The sequence below is a fragment of the Vitis vinifera genome, chromosome 19, assembly GCF_030704535.1.
Source record: "Vitis vinifera cultivar Pinot Noir 40024 chromosome 19, ASM3070453v1".
NCBI classification, from domain to species: domain Eukaryota; kingdom Viridiplantae; phylum Streptophyta; class Magnoliopsida; order Vitales; family Vitaceae; genus Vitis; species Vitis vinifera.
This window is the reverse complement of record NC_081823.1, coordinates 5,510,666-5,534,381: the sequence shown is the minus strand read 5'-3', so window position 1 is coordinate 5,534,381 and position 23,716 is coordinate 5,510,666. Positions and strand designations below refer to the sequence as shown.

At 34.5% G+C, this 23,716-nt stretch overlaps 1 protein-coding gene across 1 annotated transcript; it reads right to left on the bottom strand.

Moving 5' to 3' along the window:
• Positions 1–859: 859 nt before the first annotated feature.
• On the bottom strand, positions 860–15,668 carry LOC100241773 (uncharacterized). Its single transcript, XM_003634652.4, has 20 exons — positions 15,300–15,668; positions 15,027–15,115; positions 14,480–14,589; positions 14,306–14,360; positions 10,057–10,145; positions 8,521–8,587; positions 8,379–8,441; positions 8,031–8,201; positions 7,803–7,896; positions 7,643–7,722; positions 7,432–7,507; positions 7,187–7,230; positions 6,368–6,435; positions 4,836–4,921; positions 4,559–4,716; positions 3,130–4,468; positions 2,699–2,985; positions 2,031–2,237; positions 1,787–1,943; positions 860–1,337 (listed from the first exon to the last, which is right to left on the bottom strand). Exons 1-20 carry the CDS (start codon positions 15,409–15,411, stop codon positions 1,042–1,044), a joined length of 3,648 nt encoding a protein of 1,215 aa, XP_003634700.1. The 5' UTR covers positions 15,412–15,668; the 3' UTR covers positions 860–1,041.
• Positions 15,669–23,716: the final 8,048 nt, after the last annotated feature.

Genomic DNA, 23,716 nt, shown 5'->3' with positions numbered 1-23,716 from the left:
TTTGTACTTGTTAACAACTTTTGAAGCAATAGGTATATTTGTTCTCAACTTTTGAAGTGGTAGATGTACTTGTCCTCAGCTTTTGAGGAGGGTGATTTTGAAACAAATGCAAAAACATTATTAGAATGCATGAATACATAATATTTTTTCTTACTTTTTACTAAAGAAACAGGTAAAAACAAAGTTTCAAGAAACCTCCCTTATTTATTTATTTTTTTAATATATGATTGCATAATTCCCCGCAAAAAAGTTCCCTACAATAGAAATCATCCGCTTAGCTCCTCTCTTGGCTAGCAAATCAGCATTGGTATTCGTAAGTGGAGACCAAGAGAAACAACATCTAGATTCTCTAGCAATAAATCAATGCTACTTTTGACTTTCATAAGATCCAATTTTCCATAATAAATGCATATAATGAACAAATCAAGAAATGAACATGGTCGTGCGAGCATAAGATTAACAAATCATGTAATCAATTTCACTTGTCATCAGGCATCATTCACATTTGATTTGATCCCTGTCCATCTGAAGTTCTAGACCAGAAAAGGCATGAAGTCCATAAAAATCAAGCCATCATCCCTCCACCCAGCCCCTTTCTCATCAATGGACCCCTAACCTATACGGAATAAGTTTCGACAAAATCCCTACCTCTATCTATGACACGTTTGGATATGCCGTGGAAAACTAGATATATAACTTGGATATGATGTATTAGGTGTTTAAAAAAGGGGATGGATATATGAAAACAAATCCACAAATATTACACATCGTAATGTGTAAAGATCAATTATTGGAACTAATGGTAGGTAAAGCAAACGCACCGTCATTCTTGAAAACAATACATAGAGAAGCTGCCATCTTTTAGGATACAAAATTTCCAATTGGATTGATGAACATCTCTTATTTCTGCCTCGTTGCTACATACACTCTACATGTATCGATATGTGTGAATATATACACATACAAGATTCTTTTTAGAAAAAATGACCAAACCCTATCATTGGGATCCTTCTACCCCAATAAATCTACACGAAAATTGTATCAAACTTGGGTCCGCAATTTTGCCAACAAACTCTGCATACTTTCAAGTTTCTGACTTAGCTGTTTAACACTGGCAAGATGGTGTCGGGAAGATTCTGAACTCCGTAGCTCAGCAATAAGAGCAGTACACTTTGCCTGTGAATCCAAGACCGCCTCCTCAAGTGAAAACACGGTTGATTCCAAGGATGGATGTGGGCTTTGACCATTACCATTCGCAGGAGTGAACCCAATATTGCTAGCATAACTATGGGGGCTAAGAATTTCTGGGGAAAAAATCTTGTCAAATCCCTCAGTTCCTGCAAGTCATCAATTTAACAACTGTGTAAGAAAATCCCTCAAATCCACATATGACTCGTCTGGACTCAAATTGACAAACATATTCACCAGAAATAAACATGCAGCTCCTTCTTAAACAGAAGATGACAGAAGATCTTCTCTTTCTTAATACATGTGAGCAATTGACCTAAATCCCAAATCTATAAAGCATAAACTTATGCTCAAGTGTTCCTAGCATATTTCTAAATTTTGAATTTTGAATTTGAGTTTTTAAAGATGCAAATATAGCATCACTTATTATCATTTCCAGTTTTAAGAATTTAAAATTCTTGAGTTGACACAGAACACCCTCGGCTTAACAAATCTAGAACCCTGACTCTGGCAACCTGTCCAAAAAATAGAATTTCCAATTTTTTAATTCTTGTTTCAATGAGAATTTCGTTAATTGAATCAAAGTTTTTGAGTATACCAAGGTTGCTCAGTTGATCTATGGCTGCCTGGCCAACCGATCCCTCCAACTTGAGCACCCGTAGAATTCCAGCAGCTATTCGGCCCATTGAATCAACTTCCGACTTGCATAGAAAAGCAAGATATTGCAGCTCATCTTTGGTCACAATTGCCTCAATCTACAGAGTAAAAATCATCATAAGACAGAACCTTCTAATAAAATAAAATATAATTTAAAAATTGTTCAGAAAGTTTAAATCTCTTACCGGTTGCTTAACAGAAAACTTCAAGTTTTCCACCATCCATTTGCCAATTTCATCATGAGCATTGTCCTCAGAGACTAGGATGCTAACTTCACAATTTATTCCCCCAGAGGTCTCAACAGTTTCCTTGATTCCTTCTACAGGAAAGCCAGCTTGAAGAATGCCCTTTGCAGCGTTGGGCTTCAAGATCTGCAATCCTTCAATACCAACCTGCAAGCACTCTTACAGCATATGAGATCTTAAATAAAAGATCCATTAATTTATAACAGAATAAGAGAAAGGGGAAGGTAACTAGGGTCATTAGCAAATCCACACAAAACAGAAATCAGCAAGGAGTAGGGGTGAGGGGTACACTTCTTTATACCTAGAACCAACCAAATAAGAGCAAAACCAAAAAATAATCGGCCTCTGCTGAGTCATTTGTGATTTACTTTCAATCTACCAAATCACATCCTGAAATAGAAAACATCTACTAGGCCACAAATTATCCTTTAATCCTCAGAAAAGTGGTCTTTAAAAAAGGGGCATAGAAGTTCACTCAAAGGCTAGTATTTCCCAAGACTTTGAATTGTACTGAAAATGCTTCATATCAGCTTTAACTAATGAAATCATCTAAAAGCTGAAAAAAGAAAATGTGTGTGTATATACTTATATACATATAAAGTACTCACAGTGATCAATTCCACAGGATACTTCTGTGTTTCCTGTGATTTTCCTTTTCCATTCAGCAACCGCTTTGGACTACCTTTTGCTTTCACTTGCAAACTCTGGAAAGTTGTGTGCCAACACCTCTCTTCTCTGCCAATATTTTCATCATTGTAAAACCACCATCTTTCTGCTGTCTCCTGTGCACCTTCAAGAGCAAATAACCAATCTTTTAATTCTATAGACACATCCACATCATCAGGCTTTCCCAAATTCAAGAAACCATTGTCTTTCCCATCTCTGTAACTTCCATCTACCAAAAAACAAAAAAAAACAATTTAAGACGCTGCAGTGAGATTAAAGTAACAGAAAATCTTAATAAAAGAGAAAACCATAGCAGCATATATATGAAGGTGTGACCAATTAAACAAAATTTCTAAATTCTACTGGTACATACTCTCTTCCAGATTATCCACAAGAAGAGGTGATGCCTTGAAAAGTTTTGACAATGGTCCCGCTGATAAATTCTCTAACCCTTTGGAGAGCCCCTCCCCAGGACCACCATCAGCCCCAAGGATTCCAAATCGATGCAGCAGGGTTTCGGCATAATTCATTCCTCCACCAAGACGAACACCAGCAATACAAGCTGCCACACTCAAACTATGACACTCAATATCCTGTGCATTATATGGAATCACATGCACGACACTTATGTCTAGCAATGGAATTGCATGAGCAATACCATTTGATCGATGCTTCCATTTGTTTTGAACCCAAAAAACTGGTCTTAGTTGAGGGGACCCACTCCCAGCTGACAGAAGACCATTTTCAGTAGAAGTTAAAGTTGTACCATTCTCATGCAACAAGTTTCCCTCGGTATCTACACAGTCAATTTCAACACTCCCCCAATGTAAAGTAGATGAAATGGCGATGGCACCACCAAGGGTTCTATGAGTGACTTTGATGAACAGATCGTCTCCCACAAACTGAACCAGAGGCATCTCATGAATATCCATGGATGAAGATTCCAGAAACTGAAGCTGGAGGTCCTTCACTGCCAAACTTACTGCAGTATCACTAGGAACTTTTTCCATCAGGCTTCCAGCCAAAGCTTCATTTTCACTTGTCTTTGGTCTGTTATTTTTTCCAACAATAGCTATCTTTTCACTGACTCTACCAAAGTACGTATAGAGATCAAGGACAAAAAATAATTGCTCAACTGAAGTGTTGGATAAATATTGTTGAAAAGCAACACCTACCCTGACAACACCTCCTGGAGGAGGAATACTTATTAATGGCCTCCCATCTGCAGTTGCCATAGCTACCTCAATGCAAGCATCTTTCAGCTCAACACATCTCCATGAACCTGAAGACCGCTCAAGAGGAATTTGAAGTCCAGTTAAGTCACTACATGTTTCTAGAGACAGAATAAGTTGAGAAGCTCCAGTGGTCCATTTCTTTTGACTGGCATCAATCGGTTGACCTGCCCAGAGACTGAAGCAAGCAGGATCCTTCTCCAGGTTCAGTAGCCTGAGCTTTAGTTTTGGAGATTCTGAGAAGAACAAGTTCTCAATATGGAGCCTTGCTCCAGCAAAGGAGCTCTGATGAGTAGAGTTACTGTCTCCAGCAGAGATATTGGATTCTCCAGTGTCCATAGGAATAGTGATGTCCAATTCTTTGAGGGTGAATACAAGGGAGTCAACGGAGAAATCTGGTAACACAGCACCAGGATTGACTACAATTCCATCAGCTAAGAAGGAAGATATCCTTAAACAGGATTCTTCCTGAAGATGAATCTGTATAAGGAAAGGAAAACGATAATTAAAAAAAAAAGCATCTTACAAATGGTTAGAGAGAGGAATCACATCAATGTAGTTGATTCATACCATAAGTGGCTGACAATCAATCACTGTTTGTGAAGCAAAACATGGTGGTGCTGGGGAGGGCTTAACCTGAAGAGAATGGAGGCATATTAGAGGAATACCTTCATGTAACTGCCACTGCTGTTCACCCAGAGGATATATTGCCGGACAAAAGTTCTGACCTGTTCAAGGAAACAGATGGAAGCCCCAACTCTGAATGACATATATCCAATTTTAGCATAATCAAAGGCTACAAAACGGTTATAATTTTCTACAGAATAAATGATAAACCAACTGATACCAAATTCAGGAATATGCAGAACATCTTTTGTGACAGCCTGCATTGACGGTTGCACTAAGGTGCATGGAGGGTGTGAAAAGGTATCCCTGCATTCAAGCCATCCACATATAAACCAAATCTTTCCTTTGAAAATTACAATGAAGTGGAATCAACTAAAAAAGAACAGCCATGAAAAAACAAAGGGAGAAACTTAAAAGCCTTATCCTAACAATCTGTTTCTGCTAAATCGCAGGATATTATATTCTGAATTAATTGGTCCACCAAATGCATTGCAAGCATAATTAGAAATAGAATGTGTCAACTTTTATACAAATCCAAAAAGTTATCCTTAAGTCAAATTTATATAGATCCAAAAAGCTAACCTTAAGTCAACTTTTATATAGATCCAAAATTTTACCCTTAATAGAACCAAGACTCAGGAGGAGTTGTTTTTTTTTTAACTTTTTGCTAAAAGCAACTTGCTTTAAGATTTCAAATAGTTTATTTTTTGTTGACCTATTACTTATTTCTTAATTTTTTAATTGAATAGAAAAAGTCAAAATATTTAGTTTTTTCTAAATGCTAAAAATAACATGTTGGTTTTTCTTTACTTCTTAATATTTAATTGAAATAAAATATTTAAAAAAAAAAAACAAACAACTTAATACTTAATACTATTAAACACTGTTTAGTTTTAAGTTCTATTTAGAATTAAGTAAAAAAAAACACTGCCTAAAAGAAATAGAATAAAAACAAAAATCAAATTATCATAAATAACTACAACTGATAAAGCTTGATTGCATTCGTATCATAGAAAAGTACTTACAAAGCATACAAGGCAAAAATGGAAAATTAAAAGTTGGAAATTTAAAAAGAATAGAATAGAAATAAAATTAACCTATTCTAATCAACTCCAATTTAGAGAGTCTAGCTGCAGTGGTACAACAAAAAGGAGGGGCAGAAACCAATACATGTGAAATATACAAGGAAAAGAAGAGAAAAGAGAAGGCCACATTTAATTATTTAAAGAGGTATCTTACAAAGGGAATATGATAAAAAACTTCAATCAAATGCCCTTGAGGCCTCACTCAAGTGGCAAAGGGTTGGGAGGGATGTGGAAGTTTCAGGTTTGATTCCTAGGAGAAAAAGATGCTACCTATCATAAAGGAAACTTCAGTGCAATGAACAGAAAGCAACATAAAACTTAAATGGGAAACCAAATGAAAAGGTCAGTAAAGAATTATTGAAAAGGGAAGAAAGAAAGAAAGAAAATGAGGATGAAGTGGCAAGTATTTTAGAAGTTTCCCATGAGCAGGAGCTTCAGAAAAGTTCCCCAGCATATACACAAGGTCATCTCTTCTCAAATGTTGTAAAATCTATTCCCTTAAATATCTCAGTAGTTTCTTCTTACCTTCAGAAATGTGTTGTTACTTCTCAAAGAAATGCATGCTCAAAGAAATGTATCTTCCACTCAAAATGAAGTTTCATGGTGACTAAAAGAAAATATTTGCTGGTACCAACTCTATTTTAAAATAAAATACAAGCAACTATACCTTAGAAACAGTCCACCAATCATAACTCGGTTCAGGTTCTTTGTCTTTTCCCCATCAGAAACACTGGCCTGCAAGAAAAGTATACCCTCACATGAAATGTTGGACTGGAATGAAAAAACACCCATAGACTATTTCAGAACCATGACATGCAAGTTAGCAAGAACCAACACAGAAGCAGACAAAAGAATCTTCAGGGTAAGGAATCTACAGCTGCCATTGATGAAGGTCACTAGTCACTACTATAACTTATTGCAATAGAAGTATTTCCATCAATAAAAGGATTCCGTGTGTTCTTAATCAAACAAATCAAGGAGCATGTGAATTGTACCAAAACAAATTCTTATGACTAAAAGCATGTAAATAAAAAGCAGAGAAATATATATTACTTATATACTGTTTCTATCCCTAAGAAACATTGCGTCTGAATCAAACTAGGCACGAAGCATGTGAATTGTACTAAAACAAATTATTATTCTATTACATACAAAATCATGTAAATATCACATGAAGAAATATATACTTAATTATAATTATTTCCATCACCAACAAACCATGTTATTCTACATATAACTCAGCTTTGACTTCTGAATCTTTCACGTCACTAGTCATCTGATTATAAAACACTTATTAATTTGAGGGGAGCAACATATAAGACATCGTTAATCAAAATACATGATGTATTAAAACACAGCGTTGAGTTGCTCCCGATGTGTTGCATATCTGCTTAGGAATTCATTTATTATTACCTATGAAAATGGATTAAAAAAAAAGTTAATGTTAATACAAATCCAAGAATATGGAACTTCAATAAAACAATACCCGAGAGAAGAAGAGTGACTGCATCAAAAGTTCAAGCCGGAACTCTGCAAAAACATTGGAACGGTTCGTAAATGTTCTTAACAAATAGGACTGAGGTCAAATAAAACTGGGGACCGAAGAAAATTATGCACTACCCAATATAAACAAATTATTAAGAATAAGTTTGAACAAAACAATGAAACTAATGGTTCCAATACAAACATAAATGACGACAATTACATACAAGATCAAAGGAAAAGACTAACCAGCATCTTTGATGCAGAGAAATATGTGGTCCACAATAATAGAGACCAGAGAACGTCCTGCTGATTCTGTAGTTCGCTGCCAGGATTCATGAGAGAGAGAGATAGAGAGAGAGAAGGGGGGTTCAGTTAAGATTTGTTCCTAAAAATTAATCATGATGGTGTTTCCACTGTAAGTTTGATCAAAAGAAAAACAATTAAGGTGACAAAAAACCTGTTGAGCTTTTGGATCTACATCTCCTCTATTTAGACAGACATATAATCCAGTCAAGAAGCGTAGAAGAGCACGCAATCCTGCTCATATTATGTTATGTCAAATCCATAATGTAAGTGCCATTTGACTAGGGATATTTGAAAACATTTCCATTGCTTACCTGGTTCACTTAAAGCAGGACAAACAGCTTCTGTAATATGAAGTTGAACCTCCAGCCCCAGTGGACTGTTTAGTTCTGTCCTCTGTACTGTAATCTGATCATGATGAAAGTTAGGAGGCACTGGGCAATTTACATTCTATACAAAAATCTATATAGGCATCTAACACAAAGCAGTTAAGAAAATCAAAGTTCACCAAGAATCAACTTGAAATATCAGGTTTGCATTACATAAGCCTCTCCAGATATTCCTTCAATAAAACGCTCTCCACCAAAGAACACTCGCTTTGCACCATCCTCATCTCTCCTATTTACTTCCTCTTCAGGGTGTGCTATATTAGCATCCATGAACATATCAGGATGAGGCAAGAGGTCAATGGACAAAAATTCCCATTCAAGTTTCTGGTGTAGACAGATTTAGCACCAGTACAGCATTAGTATAAACATCAAGAATAAAAGAAGCAAGAAATAATTATAAAAGAGAACTCATGAGGGCTTAAGGAAAATCAATGCCAATAATGGCTAATAGTTTCAGAATACACACAAACATATAAGTATAATAAAAGATGGAATTATTACTTTGAATACGTATATAAACTTTTTGTCATTGGAGAAGTCCCTCGCTTCCTTAAGATTCACAACCTGTAACCAGAGGATTGTTCAAATAAGCCGTTCTCTTCAAGAAAGCATCCAAGTAGTATGTGTGGTTCCAATGACTTACATGCCAATTTTCGTTCGTGGTATACAACAAAAGGTTGCGGATAGTTATAGATGCCAGAGGTGATGCCCTGGTGAAAAGAAAAGAATGAAGTGTCCATAACTGGTAAGTAATGCAATATAATAATTTTAACTTTCAAACTTTGCCGAAGCACAGGCTCATAAAGTTTTGTAAATGTAAGCAGCTTCAATAAAATCAAATAAATACTCAATTACTTATTTATACTGCCAGAGAAGACTATGAGTACATGAAAGATAATTTGGCCAATAGAGATCTACAATTGATATGATAGCAAAACAAAACTAAAATGACAGCATCTTTCTCAAGCTAAAGCATTAGAAACAATTGGACAACATTCCATTTAGGTATGTTCTCAGTTCTGAATTGCTTCTATTATTTTCATCTCAACCTGCAAAACAATATCAGGAAGTAACAGAACTAATAAGCAAAACATGAAGACAATAGATAATTGATGAAGAAAATTTGGTGCCGAGCAACCATACTAACACATTCAAATCTGTGTGCAATTTCCAGCAGCAAAGCAACACAGAGGTTTCTTGTCCAAATTAAGGTCTTCAATTTACTGTACCTCATTGTCAACTTTAGTCACCTTCTGCAGGTGGTTTTGAAACTGTCATTTGGAGAGTTTATTATAGTAACTAGAATTTCAACTCAATCATTTATTTTTCAAGGGTTCATTTGATAATTGGTCATATGATGAAATGTTGACAAAGCTTTTTTTTTTCCTTTAGTTTTTCCAAATTTCAAATCATTGTTTGATAAGAACATTATTTTGTGATGTAGCTTTTCTTTTCTTTTCTTTTCTTTTCTTTTCTTTTTTTCCTTTTTTTCTCTTTAAGTTTCAAATTGTTGCTTAATAGGAAACAAAGAAAATGAGAAAAAGGAAAACCACTAATAGAAAGTTTATCTTTGGCAGTTGTAACTAACATTGAATTCACAACTATCAAAAAAATTTCATCTAGAGCCCTACACAAGTGGATGAGTAGTGCATGAAAGACAAGGTTCATTCCTAGGGGGAAGGAGGGGGGGGGGGGGGGGGGGGGGGAGAGAGAGAGAACTGAACATCAAATAATTTTTCATAACTTTAAGAAATAATTTTAATGACCACCAAATATTTAAGAGTTGCTTATATATTGATCTTAACATAGTTTCCCAGTGAAAATTTCCTTTAAGATTGTCATTAGTAGGGAAAACAACTGTTCTTCATGCTGACCAGAAACTGTGTCCATGTAAGGCGGTTGCAGCTGAGAATAACCTTTCCAGTGTTCAATATCCAATTGTCAGTTCTATTAGTAGCTATATGGGGAAGATGATGTTCCAACTCCAAGGAATACTTGCTTGTCAGGAGAATTTACCACTGAATTTAACATCAGTATGTAGTACATGGCAATAATTCAATATATGGCAATAATTCGATATCTACCAGGTGAACCATAATCTGAATTAATCCATATGCTAAGACACAGACAAACATATCATAGACAAATGTACAAATGGCTTGAGGCAACAATAAATTACCAAGTTGCTCCTCCTTGGCATCGAGCACCCCCACGAGTTTCAAGTAGAAGATTGACAGTGCGCACTTCTAGAGTCATCCCGTCAGCAATCTGGTATTATAACAGAAAGAAATGTATCATCCAATCTCAAAGCCACATAAAGGATAGCAGCATCAAGCTGGAAGCACACATATAACATTTACACAAATCCACAAATCCACAGAAAAAAGCATCCTGAAAATGTTTTACACTAATAACAGCAAAATGGGAAGTGTATGATTGTATAAGTTGAGGCTAGAAAGGGAAGAGCAAGGCTGAAAAAGACATGGATGAAATTAGAATAAGCAAAGTTTGAAATCCCAAGCTCTTAAGGCCTGGCTCAAGTGGCAAGGGGTTGGGTTGGGAATATAGGAGGTTTCAGGTTCAAGTCCTAAGAACAGAAAAAGAATGTTACCTATAAATAAAAAATAGAAAATTAAAAAAGTGATAATAAATAAATAAAGTTTGAAACTCCAAGAATTAACCCAAACCATGGCTTTTGGGAGTTAAATTGGTAAAGCAAGATGCTTGTCACTGGACTTGCATGGTTGGATAAGGCATTCTAGACACTATGCATATATACAGATGACTAATATAATATTACAGCAAGCATTATTATTTCCTCTCAATCCACTACATAATTTCAAAGTTTGGTCAAGAAAACTGTCAATTCCCATGGAAAATAATATTTTCTTCCTCAGTCAACATTCACAATGGATGGTCATCAAAATAAAAATATGATCATAAAAATGAGAATGCAATTGTTAGCCATTCAAATTAAAAATATGATCATAGATGTGAGAATACAATTGTAGTAATCAAAACAAGATTAAATACAAGAGAAGCAAAAATAAATATCAAAAAATTATTTTGCAGTGAAGATTAACAGTGGCCATCAATCTTTTTGGCTCTTGGGGGCAGTTTAGCAACTAGGAGCTTGGATACAAAAGACATGGACTTTTTAGAAAAGCGGGTGAACACCTTCCAACTCAAATCAATGAGAATACAAGGAAGTATCATATATGTTGTAGTTTTCTGGATGTCAACTGGTGCATAAGTGGATAAAAGAGGATGTGAGCTTAAGTGTTTGGTCTTTCTTGGACCTTGTTGATAAAATGGAAATTGGTTAACTAGTTAGGGCTATAGGTTCTACTTTCGTGCTTTTGTTACTTGTATACCTCACGCATACATGGATTGCACCCCATTCTTGTTAGGCACTCATTCTAATACAATTGCACATGATGAATGATCCTGGATTACTCATGAAATAAATATGCAACAAATGATGAAAAAAGGGTAGTTATTTTTTTTTTTGATAGGAGAAAAAAAAAAAAAAAGGGTAGTTATATTCACTTAGGTATGCAGTGGGTTGGGTTTATCAGTAATCTGGCCAGGCCATCACTGCTGGGACAGGTTTAGGGAAGCCAAATTTGGGTTCAAGGCGAGTTCAGGGAGGCATTTGAAGACACAGAACAGTTTGGGGCAGGATCAGATTCTACACCACCCCATTGCAGTTTACCCTTCAACTTTTACAAATCCCATAGGAATCCCATATAAATAACATGTTCTCCATAAATCTCTCCACTGACACTCTCAAAACGTTTTAAACCCTAACACCCCACTCATCATTTCTCCTGCATCTTCTTGATATTTTCTCCAGCATCTGCATTGGCCTCATCTTCTGCAGTCTTGGTCACATTATCTTGGGTACTAACTCAAGCCAGTAACATCCTGCTTGGTAGGTTATGCTTCCAAGCCTCTACTTTGTTTTTTAGCATCTTGGTCCCTGAGGTGTTTTGAATCCTTCGTACGGTTTAACAAGAAGAGATTGGTCTATATTTCAAGATCTGTGTGCTTTAGTATCTGGGCCTTGTTTATCTTCTTGACTTTGCTCTTATCTTGAGGGCTATTTTGGAGGAAATCCATTTTTGTGGAGTTGATCCATATTCTCTATCATTATGTGGGCCTTTAATCCTGCAAATTTCCTTCAAAAAGTTTATTTTTTCCTTGGAAAAAGATTGGCATTTTGAGGTGGATGACTTTGTGACACAATGCAACCCGTCCCAACACAGCCCAAATTTACCTGCTACCAAAATCTGGGCCTGGTGAAGAGGGAATGCCAATAAACTCAGCTGCCCTAACCCAAGACGAGTTTGGTCTGAGTAGGGGATTTTTCTTTTCTATATTGAAGAAAAAGAAAGTAAACTAAACCTAACCAAGAGGACCCTATTCATGCCTGAACTTATTTTTATAAATGGAATATAAATAATTATAGTCCACTTGCAAGACAACTTCATAAAAAACCTGACATTATTGCAACCGCAATGGCGAGTTAAAATGGAATGGCACTGCCGGTGTGTGAACTGAAGAATGATATATATAGAAAACAGGCACTCATTTCAAGATTAACAAGAAAAAGCTTATATAAACAAATGCAAGGGCCATGGCAGGGCAAGAGAGAAGATTGAAGGAATTACCATTATACTTTAAATGGGATAGCATTGAAGTGAAAAATGGAACCAAAATCTTACACCATGCTTACACATAAACATGATAACATTTTCAATTTCCAAAAAAAAAAAAACACAGAACACTTGGATTCAAGGGTGTACATGATCCCACAATGACTTTAAGTGAGCAACAATGATCTTATCAATTTCCTAAGCTCTCTTGCTATGTGGATTCAAGTGTGCATAGATGGAAGCACTTTGTCTTTGATTGATATTGTACATTGGTCAGGTTCTTGTTGAGGGAGGGTGTGGTTTTTTGTGTCCCCTCCTTTTTGTTTCGCTTGCTTCATTCTTTGTAAACTTTTTGTGTACTCTTGTGTGTTTTTTGCATTCTCTTACTTATCAAAACAATGATATTATCAATTTTTAGTCTTTCTAGAGCAATTGGACCACATAATTAAATGGAGCCTTCTATTCCCAAACATCATTTGTAGCTATGTTGCTTGGACTTGTGTGCAAATAAATATCTAGGACTCAAATTATTTTGACTCCAAAATTTAGGATACAGACAACCAACTAAAAAAGATCCAAATCCCCTATAAAATAATAATAATAAATAAAATAAATAAAAAATAAAAAAATAAAACACCTGACTAAAAAAGACCCAAATTTTAGATATCAAGGGTACAACATAATAAAAGGGGTATTTGTATTTATATCCTTGACTTCTTTAACAGTCCTAGGTTTCTTCACTAGATATTTTTAATAATTCTCAATGGAAACCTAGACGTAACAACAAAAGGAAGAGGTTTCAGTGAAAGAGCATTTTCTTGGTTTCCCTTCAGGGTGACTGGGAGCACAGGTCTAGATGGGCTTTCAAAGTTTTATCTCATTCCATGGGTTGTATCCACAAAAGCTCAAACAATTCCCAATAGCTTTCCACATTTAGAAATTTCAGAAGGGCAACAGTACAGAAACTGGAAACACTGGAGTCCCTCCACATCAAGGGAAACAGAGTGATGGTTGTAGTTTCAATAAATAGAAGTTTGAAGGGGGCCACTCAAATGGATATTATAGGAAGAAGAAATCCAAAATGCAAATGCAGAGTAGAGGGTTGAGCCCAGACTGCCTAGGTTTTGCTTCACCAGTAGTTGGGATAAATGCCCTGCCATCAGGGAGGATTCCCCATTATCCAAAAAAAAAAAAAAAAACTTGTTACAGGTTACAATTTACTATTAGTCTCCCTTCACAAAGTTTCCAAAGAAAGCTTAAAGTAGACATTGGGAGAAACTTTTGAAAAATAGTCTAATCCTAAGGGAATCCATGTTTTGGTATGTATAGCGAACATTTTGTTACTTGTAGCTATCTCCTGAGTCTGATGGCTGAGAAATTGATAGATTCTCTAATGAAGAAAGAATTTATGTATTTTTGGGACAAACTTCCATTGGGAATTTTTTTTTTTTTTTTTAGATAAGTATTCCATTGGGATTATTTGCCACTTGTGCCATCTCTCTGTATCCTCTTGTTCCATGCTAATTTTCTTAGTTAGGCAAAAATACCTTTCTGCACAACTCTTTCTTCCATTCTATAATTTTATGGTGAACAATCATAAAAATTTATGAAATCAAAAGTATAAAGGAACAACAAAAAAGAGAGAGAATAGAGAAAAGAACAACAGCAACAGAACAATACACGTGCAAGCAGTTATTAACCTTCTGGTTCCACTAGACAAACAACACATAATTGAAATGCATAATTCAACTGCACACAAGACAGACTAACCTTATCAGCAAATCCATAACCACTTCCTTTTCCTGAGCTGGTGGATGACTGAGTACTACAAGTGTGGTAACAAAAAGACAAGTATTTACTAGTGAAAATCCAACTGTACCAATAATAAGCCTAAAACAATCCAATCATAAAACTTAAGCTAAACCAAGACCTCAGTGGCATTACCTGCTTGAGCTCCTGCATGCATCCACATCTGAATTCTCCTCCAAAACCAAATCAAGTCTATCTATTTGAACAACAACCGGCTCTATTTGTACATTACTCACATATGGCAGCTAAAAACCACCAATAGAAATTAAAAAAATAATTAGAACAGCAAAAAAAATAAAATAAAAAAAGACAGTTGGAGAGAGAACGAACTGCTAAGTAAAACCACCCTGACTTCGTAATACTTAGTAAAACAAAGAACAATCCACTGTTTGCTCCAGAGGAAATGCAACAAAACCTCAAATTCAATATCTTGGAATTTTCAATATTTGTAAAATAATAAAAACAATAATAAACCAAAACAAAACAAAAATCTTTAGTTAACAAGCCTAACACAAAATTTGTTTAGTATATATAAACTTTTTCGTTAACCAACACAAACGATTATAATTTTAAAATAAATAAAAATAAAAACCTCCTCTTTTTTTTTCCCATTTCCCCCAAATTTATCAACAGTCACATACAAGATCAATAATAGATGATAAATGAACTATAAAAAACGAACCAATATCTCCAATTTCCCGACTTTCGCTGTCGTGACATTCAAAGCAGGCGGCAATCCAAGACTCGAATGAAGAGCATCTCCATTTATATCTACCAACCACAAAAACAAATCACCAATCAAATCTCACGTCTGTCCCTAATCAAAACATAAAACCCTAAAATCCCAACCAATCCACCACGCAAACCGCCTCCAATTCACATTCAAAAAACAAACTCCCCCGATCAAACACATCAAAGCGTCCAAAATTCTAGAAATCAAAACACAAAAAAGTACCCAAATTGGAGAGCTGTACGGTACGACCCTGCAACTTGAACTGATCTCTGGAGAAGGATTTGAGCCAATACTTGAGAGTGTACTCCAAGGCGAGGGCGACTATGGACTCCATGAGGTGCCCCCTTCAGAAGCTTCGGCTACCTTCTGGAATCTTCTAGATCTGGAACGGAGGGCGGCAGAATTCGGGGAATTCGGATCCTGAGAAATGAGGCTGGGTTTCAGGTGTGAGTATAGGGGAGGGAGAAGTGGAGGGGACGTCACGTGCCAGAGATCGCAGCGGGAGGAGGTGGCACGTGCGAAGAAAGTGGAGAGGGCGTTGGATCTGGAGTGTGTCAGGAGTTGATTTGTCGGTTTGTTTGTGTGCTTTGTAGGAAAATGAGAGTGTGGAAACTAATAAATAATTTGCCAACTCCACACCAAGTTTTTTAATTAATAAAAAATTTAAAAATTATAATATTTAAAAGTTTATTGACACCTAAAAATGAGTGGGGAAGTGAATTTTATGAAAATATATAAAAGAAATTTATTTAAAATACTTATAATTTTCAACCCGTCGTATATTTATTTTCTAAAATACTATTTTTACTTATTATTAACAACCATTTAACAACTTGAATTTTTTAGGTAAATGTTTCTCTTTATTTTAGATATTTTTTAATTAAAAATAAGTAAGTAAAAGTAAAAAAAAAAATTACTAATTTATACTTTAGCAAAATTTGTTAAATATTTTTTACTATGTAATTATTTATGAAGTTTAATATATTTAATTTATTAGTTTATTTTTAAAAGATTTTATATGAATAAAATGATTGGAAGAAAAAAAATATATTATACTTTCCATTTCAATTTTTAATATAAGAGAATAATTTTCTATAGATAATTTTTTTTTATGGCTTAAGAATAATTTTTTAATATTAAGATAACTTTTTAAATAAACTAAATAATTAGGATAATCATAATTTAAAAAAAAAAGTCAAAAATCCAATCCCTAAATTGATTTGTGGGACCAAAATTGATTCCAAACTTAAAGTAAACACTTGGAATATGAGCATTTCGAAGGAATAAAGTAAACAAGCCACTAAAATTCTATTTAAAATCGCTTTTTATTTTTAGTTTTAAAAAATTCTTAGCTATAATTTTTTTAAAATATAACAAAAAAAATTATATAAATAAAATTTGACTTATTAGAGTAAATTATTTAACGTTTAGAGTGTGTTGGATAATAATATATTTACTCGAAATATTTTTAATAAAAAATTTATTTAATTTAATGGGTAAAATTTTATTCTTAAAAATAATTAATAATTATGAATTATGGTCGGAAACCTTAATAATTTTGCTGCTTGGCAGGACCTCTTTGGTGAGACGATGGGACCGGTGTGTTAATGAAGAAAGGACTAAAGAAACGGGTACTTGAGATAGAAGCACAGATCCAAATGAGATCCGAAGCCCTTTGGGAAAGAGCTGAGAAAGGTGACGTGGAGCACATGAAATGGTAACATGCGTTCCAGAGTTTTGGGTCAAAATGACCCATTTTTTAAATTTAGGTGGTGTTTGTTTTTTTTGCTTTTTGCTGAAAACCATTTAGTTTTAGAATTTAGGTTGTTTATTTTTTTACTTTTTCATGACTTATTATAAATTTTTTACTAAATAGAAAAAGTCAATATGTGGCTTTTTCTAAATAGAAAAAATAACACAATGATTTTTTTTGCTTTTTAATACTTAATAGAAATAAAATGCTACAAAAAAAAACAACCTAATATTTAATACTATTAAGTATTAAGGTTCTATTTAGAATTAAGTAAAAAAACAAACACCACCTTAATGTTTAAAATGGGCACATTTTGAAACTATAGTTCAAAATGGCCTCTTTGATGCCACGTAGGCGCCACATCATTAAAAAATATTTTTTTTCGTCAAAGCCGCAGTTGGGAAACGCGGCTTCATTTTTGCACTAAAGCCGCAATTGGCAAACGCGGCTTCATTTTTATACTAAAGCCGCAGTTGCCAAACGCGGCTTTAGTTAATTTTTTATTTTAATTTAAAATTTAATTAAAAAATTATTAAATTACAATTTATGAATGAAATTTAAAAATATACTTAAATAATAAATTATTTATATTTAAAATTAAAAATCTAGTATTATTTCAACAAACATAAATTGATAAATAGAAGATATTATAAATGAATATTTGATTTATTAATAAATTAATATCTTAAAATAATAAATTTATATAACATATAAATAATATATAAAATTGTATAATTTATTAATTTAAGATATTTAATTTGTTAATTTTTAAGATATTAATTTATTTGTATTATGACAAATTTATCTTTAACAAAATAATAGTATAATAGTTAATAACTGAGATTTCAATTATAATATTTTTTTTTTACTTTCAAATTTAATTAGAAACTATTAAATTACAATTGATGATTGAAATTTTAAAAATATACTTAAATAAAAAATTATTTATATTTAAACTTAAAAATCTAGTATTATTTCAACAAACATAAATTGATAAATAAAAGATATTATAAATGAATATTTGATTTATTAATAAATTAATAATCTTAAAATAATAAACTTATATAACATATAAATAATATATAAAATTGTATAATTTATTAATTTAAGATATTTAATTTTTTAATTTTTAAGATATTAATTTATTTATATTATGATAAATTTATCTTTATCGAAATAATAGTATAATAGTTAATAACTGAGATTTCAATTATAATATTTTTTTTTTACTTTCAAATTTAATTAAAAACTATTAAATTACAATTGATGATCGAAATTTTAAAAATATACTTAAATAATAAATTATTTATATTTAAACTTAAAAATCTAGTATTATTTCAACAAACATAAATTGATAAATAGAAGATATTATAAATGAATATTTGATTTATTAATAAATTAATAATCTTAAAATAATAAACTTATATAACATATAAATAATATATAAAATTGTATAATTGATTAATTTATTTAATTTGTTAATTTTTAAGATATTAATCTATTTATATTATGATAAATTTATCTTAAAAATTAACAAATTAAATATCTTAAATTAATCAATTATACAATTTTATATATTATTTATATGTTATATAAATTTATTATTTTAAGATTATTAATTTATTAATAAATCAAATATTCATTTATAATATCTTCTATTTATCAATTTATGTTTGTTGAAATAATACTAGATTTTTAAATTTAAATATAAATAATTTATTATTTAAGTATATTTTTAAATTTCATTCATAAATTATAATTTAATAATTTTTAATTAAATTTTAAATTTAAATAAAAAATTAACTAAAGCCGCGTTTGGCAACTGCGGTTTTAGTACAAAAATGAAGCCGTGTTTGCCAACTGCGGCTTTAGTGCAAAAATGAAGCCGCATTTGCCAACTGCGGCTTTAGTACAAAAATGAAGCCGCGTTTGCCAACTGCGGCTTTAGTGCAAAAATGAAGCCGCGTTTTCCAACTGCGGCTTTCACTATAATGACGAAAAAAAAAATATTTTTTAATGATGTGGCGCCTACGTGGCATCAAAGAGACCATTTTGAACAATAGTTTCAAAATGTGCCCATTTTGAACATTAAGTTTCAAAAATGGGCCATTTTGACCCAAAACTCTGCGTTCCAAGTTTGATTACGTGTGGGAATCCATTACTCTGTTTGGGGGTTTGCTGGTCTGATCTGTAAAATGCCAAAATGGGAGAAGAGGGAAATTACAAGAGAAGGGTATTGTTGTGTGCTTATTGTTATTGGACCGACCCGAGCATTTGTCTCTTATGTTAACATAAGGGACTTTTTGTAGTTCCAAAGCTTTGCATGTATGTAGAAAAATAGGAAGCAAAATAGTTTTTTATGTGATTTGTTTGGAGTATTTTTTGTTTTCTATTTTTAAATATATAAATTTACCTTAAATTTTAAAAAATTTGTAGTAGTGTGGACCCCGCATTTTCAGCTCATGCGTTTTCCACTCAATAGCGAGCTCGATTTTTCATTTAAAAACGATTTGGTTTATTAAAAAAACATGACTTGGAGTCGCCACTTATTTTTGTTTTATTTTTAAAAGGGTAAACAAAATAAGAAAGAAAAACCCTAAGTGTGACTCCTTACTTTGGAAAAGGTGGTCTGTGAAAAACCGGATCGGGTTTGGGGGTCAGGTTACTTATTAGGAAGGTACGATAAAAACCGTAGCACCCTTCTAAGTCCCTAAAAACGGGTCTCTACTAATAAAATGAAGCAATCATGGCAGTGGACGAGTAGATCAATGAGTACCCAGAATAAATCATGCACACGTGAGAATCAAAATATGCTTAGACAATTACTAGAGTGAAAGTAGGTGCGTACCTGGGCGACGAGCCACCATGCGCTATCAAGAGAGAGGTTAGTGCACAATTAAGAAATAATAGCATGCATGTCGGAGAACAAGATAAATAAATCATGTATGATAACCAAGTCAATCAATCAAATCAATCAATAGATCATAAGATCATGTATGTGAGGCCCCCACCAAAGCCCGATTAATCTTGCATGAATTAATATCACAAATTCCATTATTTAGGAATTATGAAGATTCATCATTCTTGCTTGTATAAAAAATAAAAGAAATATAACATTATTTAAAAATCGGAGTGAAATTAAAATTGTTCGAGAGAAAATTAGATTTTTGATTATTTGGAAATTGAAGTCTCGAAAATTATTTGAAGACGGGAGTCTTGAGAATTAAATTTAATAATTGGAATTTTGGATATTAAATTTGAAAGAAATTAGAATTTTGGAAATCGGAAATTAAGTTCAGAAATTGGAATTTTGAAGAATTGTTTAAAATGGAATTTTGAAATAAATAACTAAAATAATAATAATTAAATAGATTAATGTGAATATCGGAATTTTCAGAAATAGCAATTTAATTCGGAAATCGAAAGTTTTAAATGAATTGATTTAAAATGGAGTTTTGAAATAAATAAATAAAATACTAATGATTAAATAAATTAATGGGATTATGGAAATTTTCGGGATTAGGAATTTTCGGAAAATTAAATTTAAAAAAAATGATTATTAGGAAATTAAATTTAAAATTAGAATTTTAGAAAATTATTTCGAGAATGACATTTTTAAAATAAATAAATAATAAATAATAAATAATAAATAAATTTGGGACTTTGAAATTTTAGGAAAGTTTAAAAGAGTTAATGGAGAATATATATATATATATATATAAAAGAATAAATAAAATAATCAAAGAAACAAAACTTTTAACATTAAAAATAATAAAACAATAAAAAAATGATAAAAGATAAAAAAAAACCAAAATGATGGCACGTGGCCATTATAAGCTGGAGGGCAAATCTTCCATTCATTTGACCGCCCATGCCCACTGCTTGTGAATGTGTAATATTAAAAGAAAGGAAAAAAGTGGCAGGTACCCAATTTATAACATTATACGCATATGCCTGAATGGATTCTTGTCAGGAGACTGAAACAAGAAGTGGCGGCGAGAATGGAGAGGGCGCGGTGGTATTTGCAGAGGGGGTGGAGTTGGACCAGGAGACTGCCCCGGCGACGGTGATGGCATGTTTGCCCAAAGGCTCACGCAAGTTCCGGCCATGGATTCCACCTTCACCCGATGTCGACGGCGAAGCGGATGGCCCATGGTGAGCGCGAAATGCAGGTACCTCTCCGGCGCCCTATAGTATGGCCGAAAACTGAGGCTAACGGGGATGGTGGTGATGGTGGAAGCCTCGGTGTTGGAGAAAGACAAAGAGGTGGAGGTGGAGATAAATAAAAAAAAGGAGATGGAGGTGGAGATGGTTAGCATGATGAGTTCATGCATGGAGGTCTGAAACGAGTATAGTGGTCAGAGAGATAAATGGGTATTGATAGTGGGTATGATGATGGGTTGTGGTAATACGCATCTAAAAACACATAGGGGAAGCAGGGGAAAGCGACCAAGAAAAATAGAGCATGGGAAAGGAAACAAAGAGACGAGCCTAAATAACCATGTTTTATGACCCCACGATGGACTCATGCTGGTGGAGAGGCTGCAAATCGATTCCAAACAACAACAAGCAACAAAAAAAGAAAAAAGAAAAGAAAAGAAATGCATCCCATAATATCTGAATAACAACAGAAGAAGCAAAACATCCAATAATCTCTAAATATCTTGTAATGAGCGTGATAAAAAAAACTCACCGATTGGCAAATCAGAATCCAAAAAAAAACCAGCAGCCGGGACTCCCCTCCAGCTCTCCTTGTCGTCCCCTCCTCTTTTTCTCCTTTCTCTCTTTTTTAGCTTTTTCTTTGGCTTCTCCCGCAAGCCTCCCTGCTGCCTCTCCCATCAACCGCACTTCTCTGCCCGAGCCCCCTATCCTCTCTAGCTGCCCCCAAAGCATCCTACTTGAGAGGTCCCTCCGAAAAACAACCAAGAAAAATCATAAAATATCTCCAGCTCCTCGGGGGGGTCTACAAATATGCCCCTCTTCGGTAGAGTTCACGAGTGCAAGGAATATGAATACTGGAATGAAAAGAAAGTGTGAATAGTGAGTGGAATGAAGTGAACTCTACCGAAGAACCAGGGAAACCCCCATAGGGATAATAGTGAAATGCAAACTCACTCAGGCTAGCAGACTAACACAAAGGCTCTAACCCTAAAACAAAATGATGTCTCAAAATGCCTCTGCAGCCACACTAGGGATCTAAGCTCCCTCTAAGACGTCTCCAAAAGTGACTCGAAGATCAATGTCAAAGATGAGTAACGGTCGAACCACCCTGGAGTACAAGAAAGAATGTGCCCGAAGGAGACTGCCCTATGTGAACTATACGAGAATGCCAAGTGTAGGGTGCCCAACAACATGATCGAAATATGCGTCGCAGACTCAAAGAACTATGTCATGTGCAATGGAGAGGGGAAGTCTAGAAGAGCAATGATGAATAGGCGATAAGCACTAAGCAATCAGGTGAAGAGAACGACTCTAAACGTCCAAAATGAAGGGAGATGGTGACTCGAAATCGAACAAGACTCGACTCAATCTAACAAAACAATGACCGATCGATATAGGTGCGGTCCCGGAAACTGAACTGATAAGAAGATGGCCGATTGATATAGGTGCGGCCCCGACTCAAACTCAAACTGATAGGATGATGATCGATCGATATAGGTGCGGTCCCGGCTCGAAAACTGACATGACAGGGAGATGGTCGATCGATATAGGTGCGGCCCCGACTCAAACTCAAACTGATAGGATGATGACCGATCGATATAGGTGCGGTCCCAGCTCGAAAACTGACATGACAGGGAGATGGTCGATCGATATAGGTGCGGTCCCGACTCAAACTCAAATTGATAGGATGATGACCGATCGATATAGGTGCGGTCCCGACTCGAAAACTGACATGACAGGGAGATGGCCGATCGATATAGGTGCGGCCCCGACTCAAACTCAAACTGATAGGATGATGACCGATCGATATAGGTGCGGTCCCGACTTGAAAACTGACATGACAGGGAGATGGCCGATTGATATAGGTGCGGCCCCGACTCAAACTCAAACTGATAAAATGATGACCGATCGATATAGGTGCGGTCCCGACTCGAAAATTGACATGACAGGGAGATGGCCGATCGATATAGGTGCGGCCTCGACTCAAACACAAACTAATAGGATGATGACCGATCGATATAGGTGCAATCCCAACTCGAAAACTGACATGACAGGGAGATGGCCGATCGATATAGGTGCGGCCCCGACTCACACTCAAACTGATAGGAAAATGACCGATTGATATAGGTGCGGTCCCGACTCAAACTGAACTCGAATGAATAAGACGATGAATGACCTGATCAAGTGACCCACAACCAAAGGATGACTCAGATAATGATGCAAGCAAACTCAACTGGAGGGGATATGCCCCAGTAAGACAACTCATGAGGATCGACAACTAGGTCGAAAGATAATGAAGCTTGTGAAAGGTCCGATGATCCTAAGGAAGGAGGGTATGCCCTAATATGCAATTCCTGGGGTCGACAACTAGATGAAAAGTGAATGAAGACTATGTAAAGCCCGATGCTCTCGAATGTAGGGTATGCCCCAGTATGTGATGGCGAATAAGCAGAGATGCAAAATGCCTCCAAACCACTGTACTCTGAAATATGCTCATCCATCATGTAATGAAAATGTCCAACCTCAGATGGGTAATGCCAAACAGGACCACGTATTGTGACACCATGCTGACAAAACAAAACTAACTAGTGAATAACAACAATAGTGATCAGTGCTCAAAATGCAAAGAGTAAGCAAAACAATACTCAACATGCCAACTGTCAAAGTGAAAACATCGTCACTAATAAATCAGCAATCTGTCAGGCCCTGCCATCATGGAAGATGT

Bases quoted from the DNA above. Each gene is read 5' to 3' on its own strand.
- LOC100241773 (XM_003634652.4), bottom strand. From the start codon at position 15,411: ATGGAGTCCATAGTCGCCCTCGCCTTGGAGTACACTCTCAAGTATTGG. The intron at 8,442-8,520 runs GTAAGTCATTGG...CTCTGGTTACAG, and splicing joins CCACGAACGAAAATTGGCAT to GTTGTGAATCTTAAGGAAGC. The intron at 6,436-7,186 runs GTATTGTTTTAT...CTTTTCTTGCAG, and splicing joins AGTCACTCTTCTTCTCTCGG to GCCAGTGTTTCTGATGGGGA.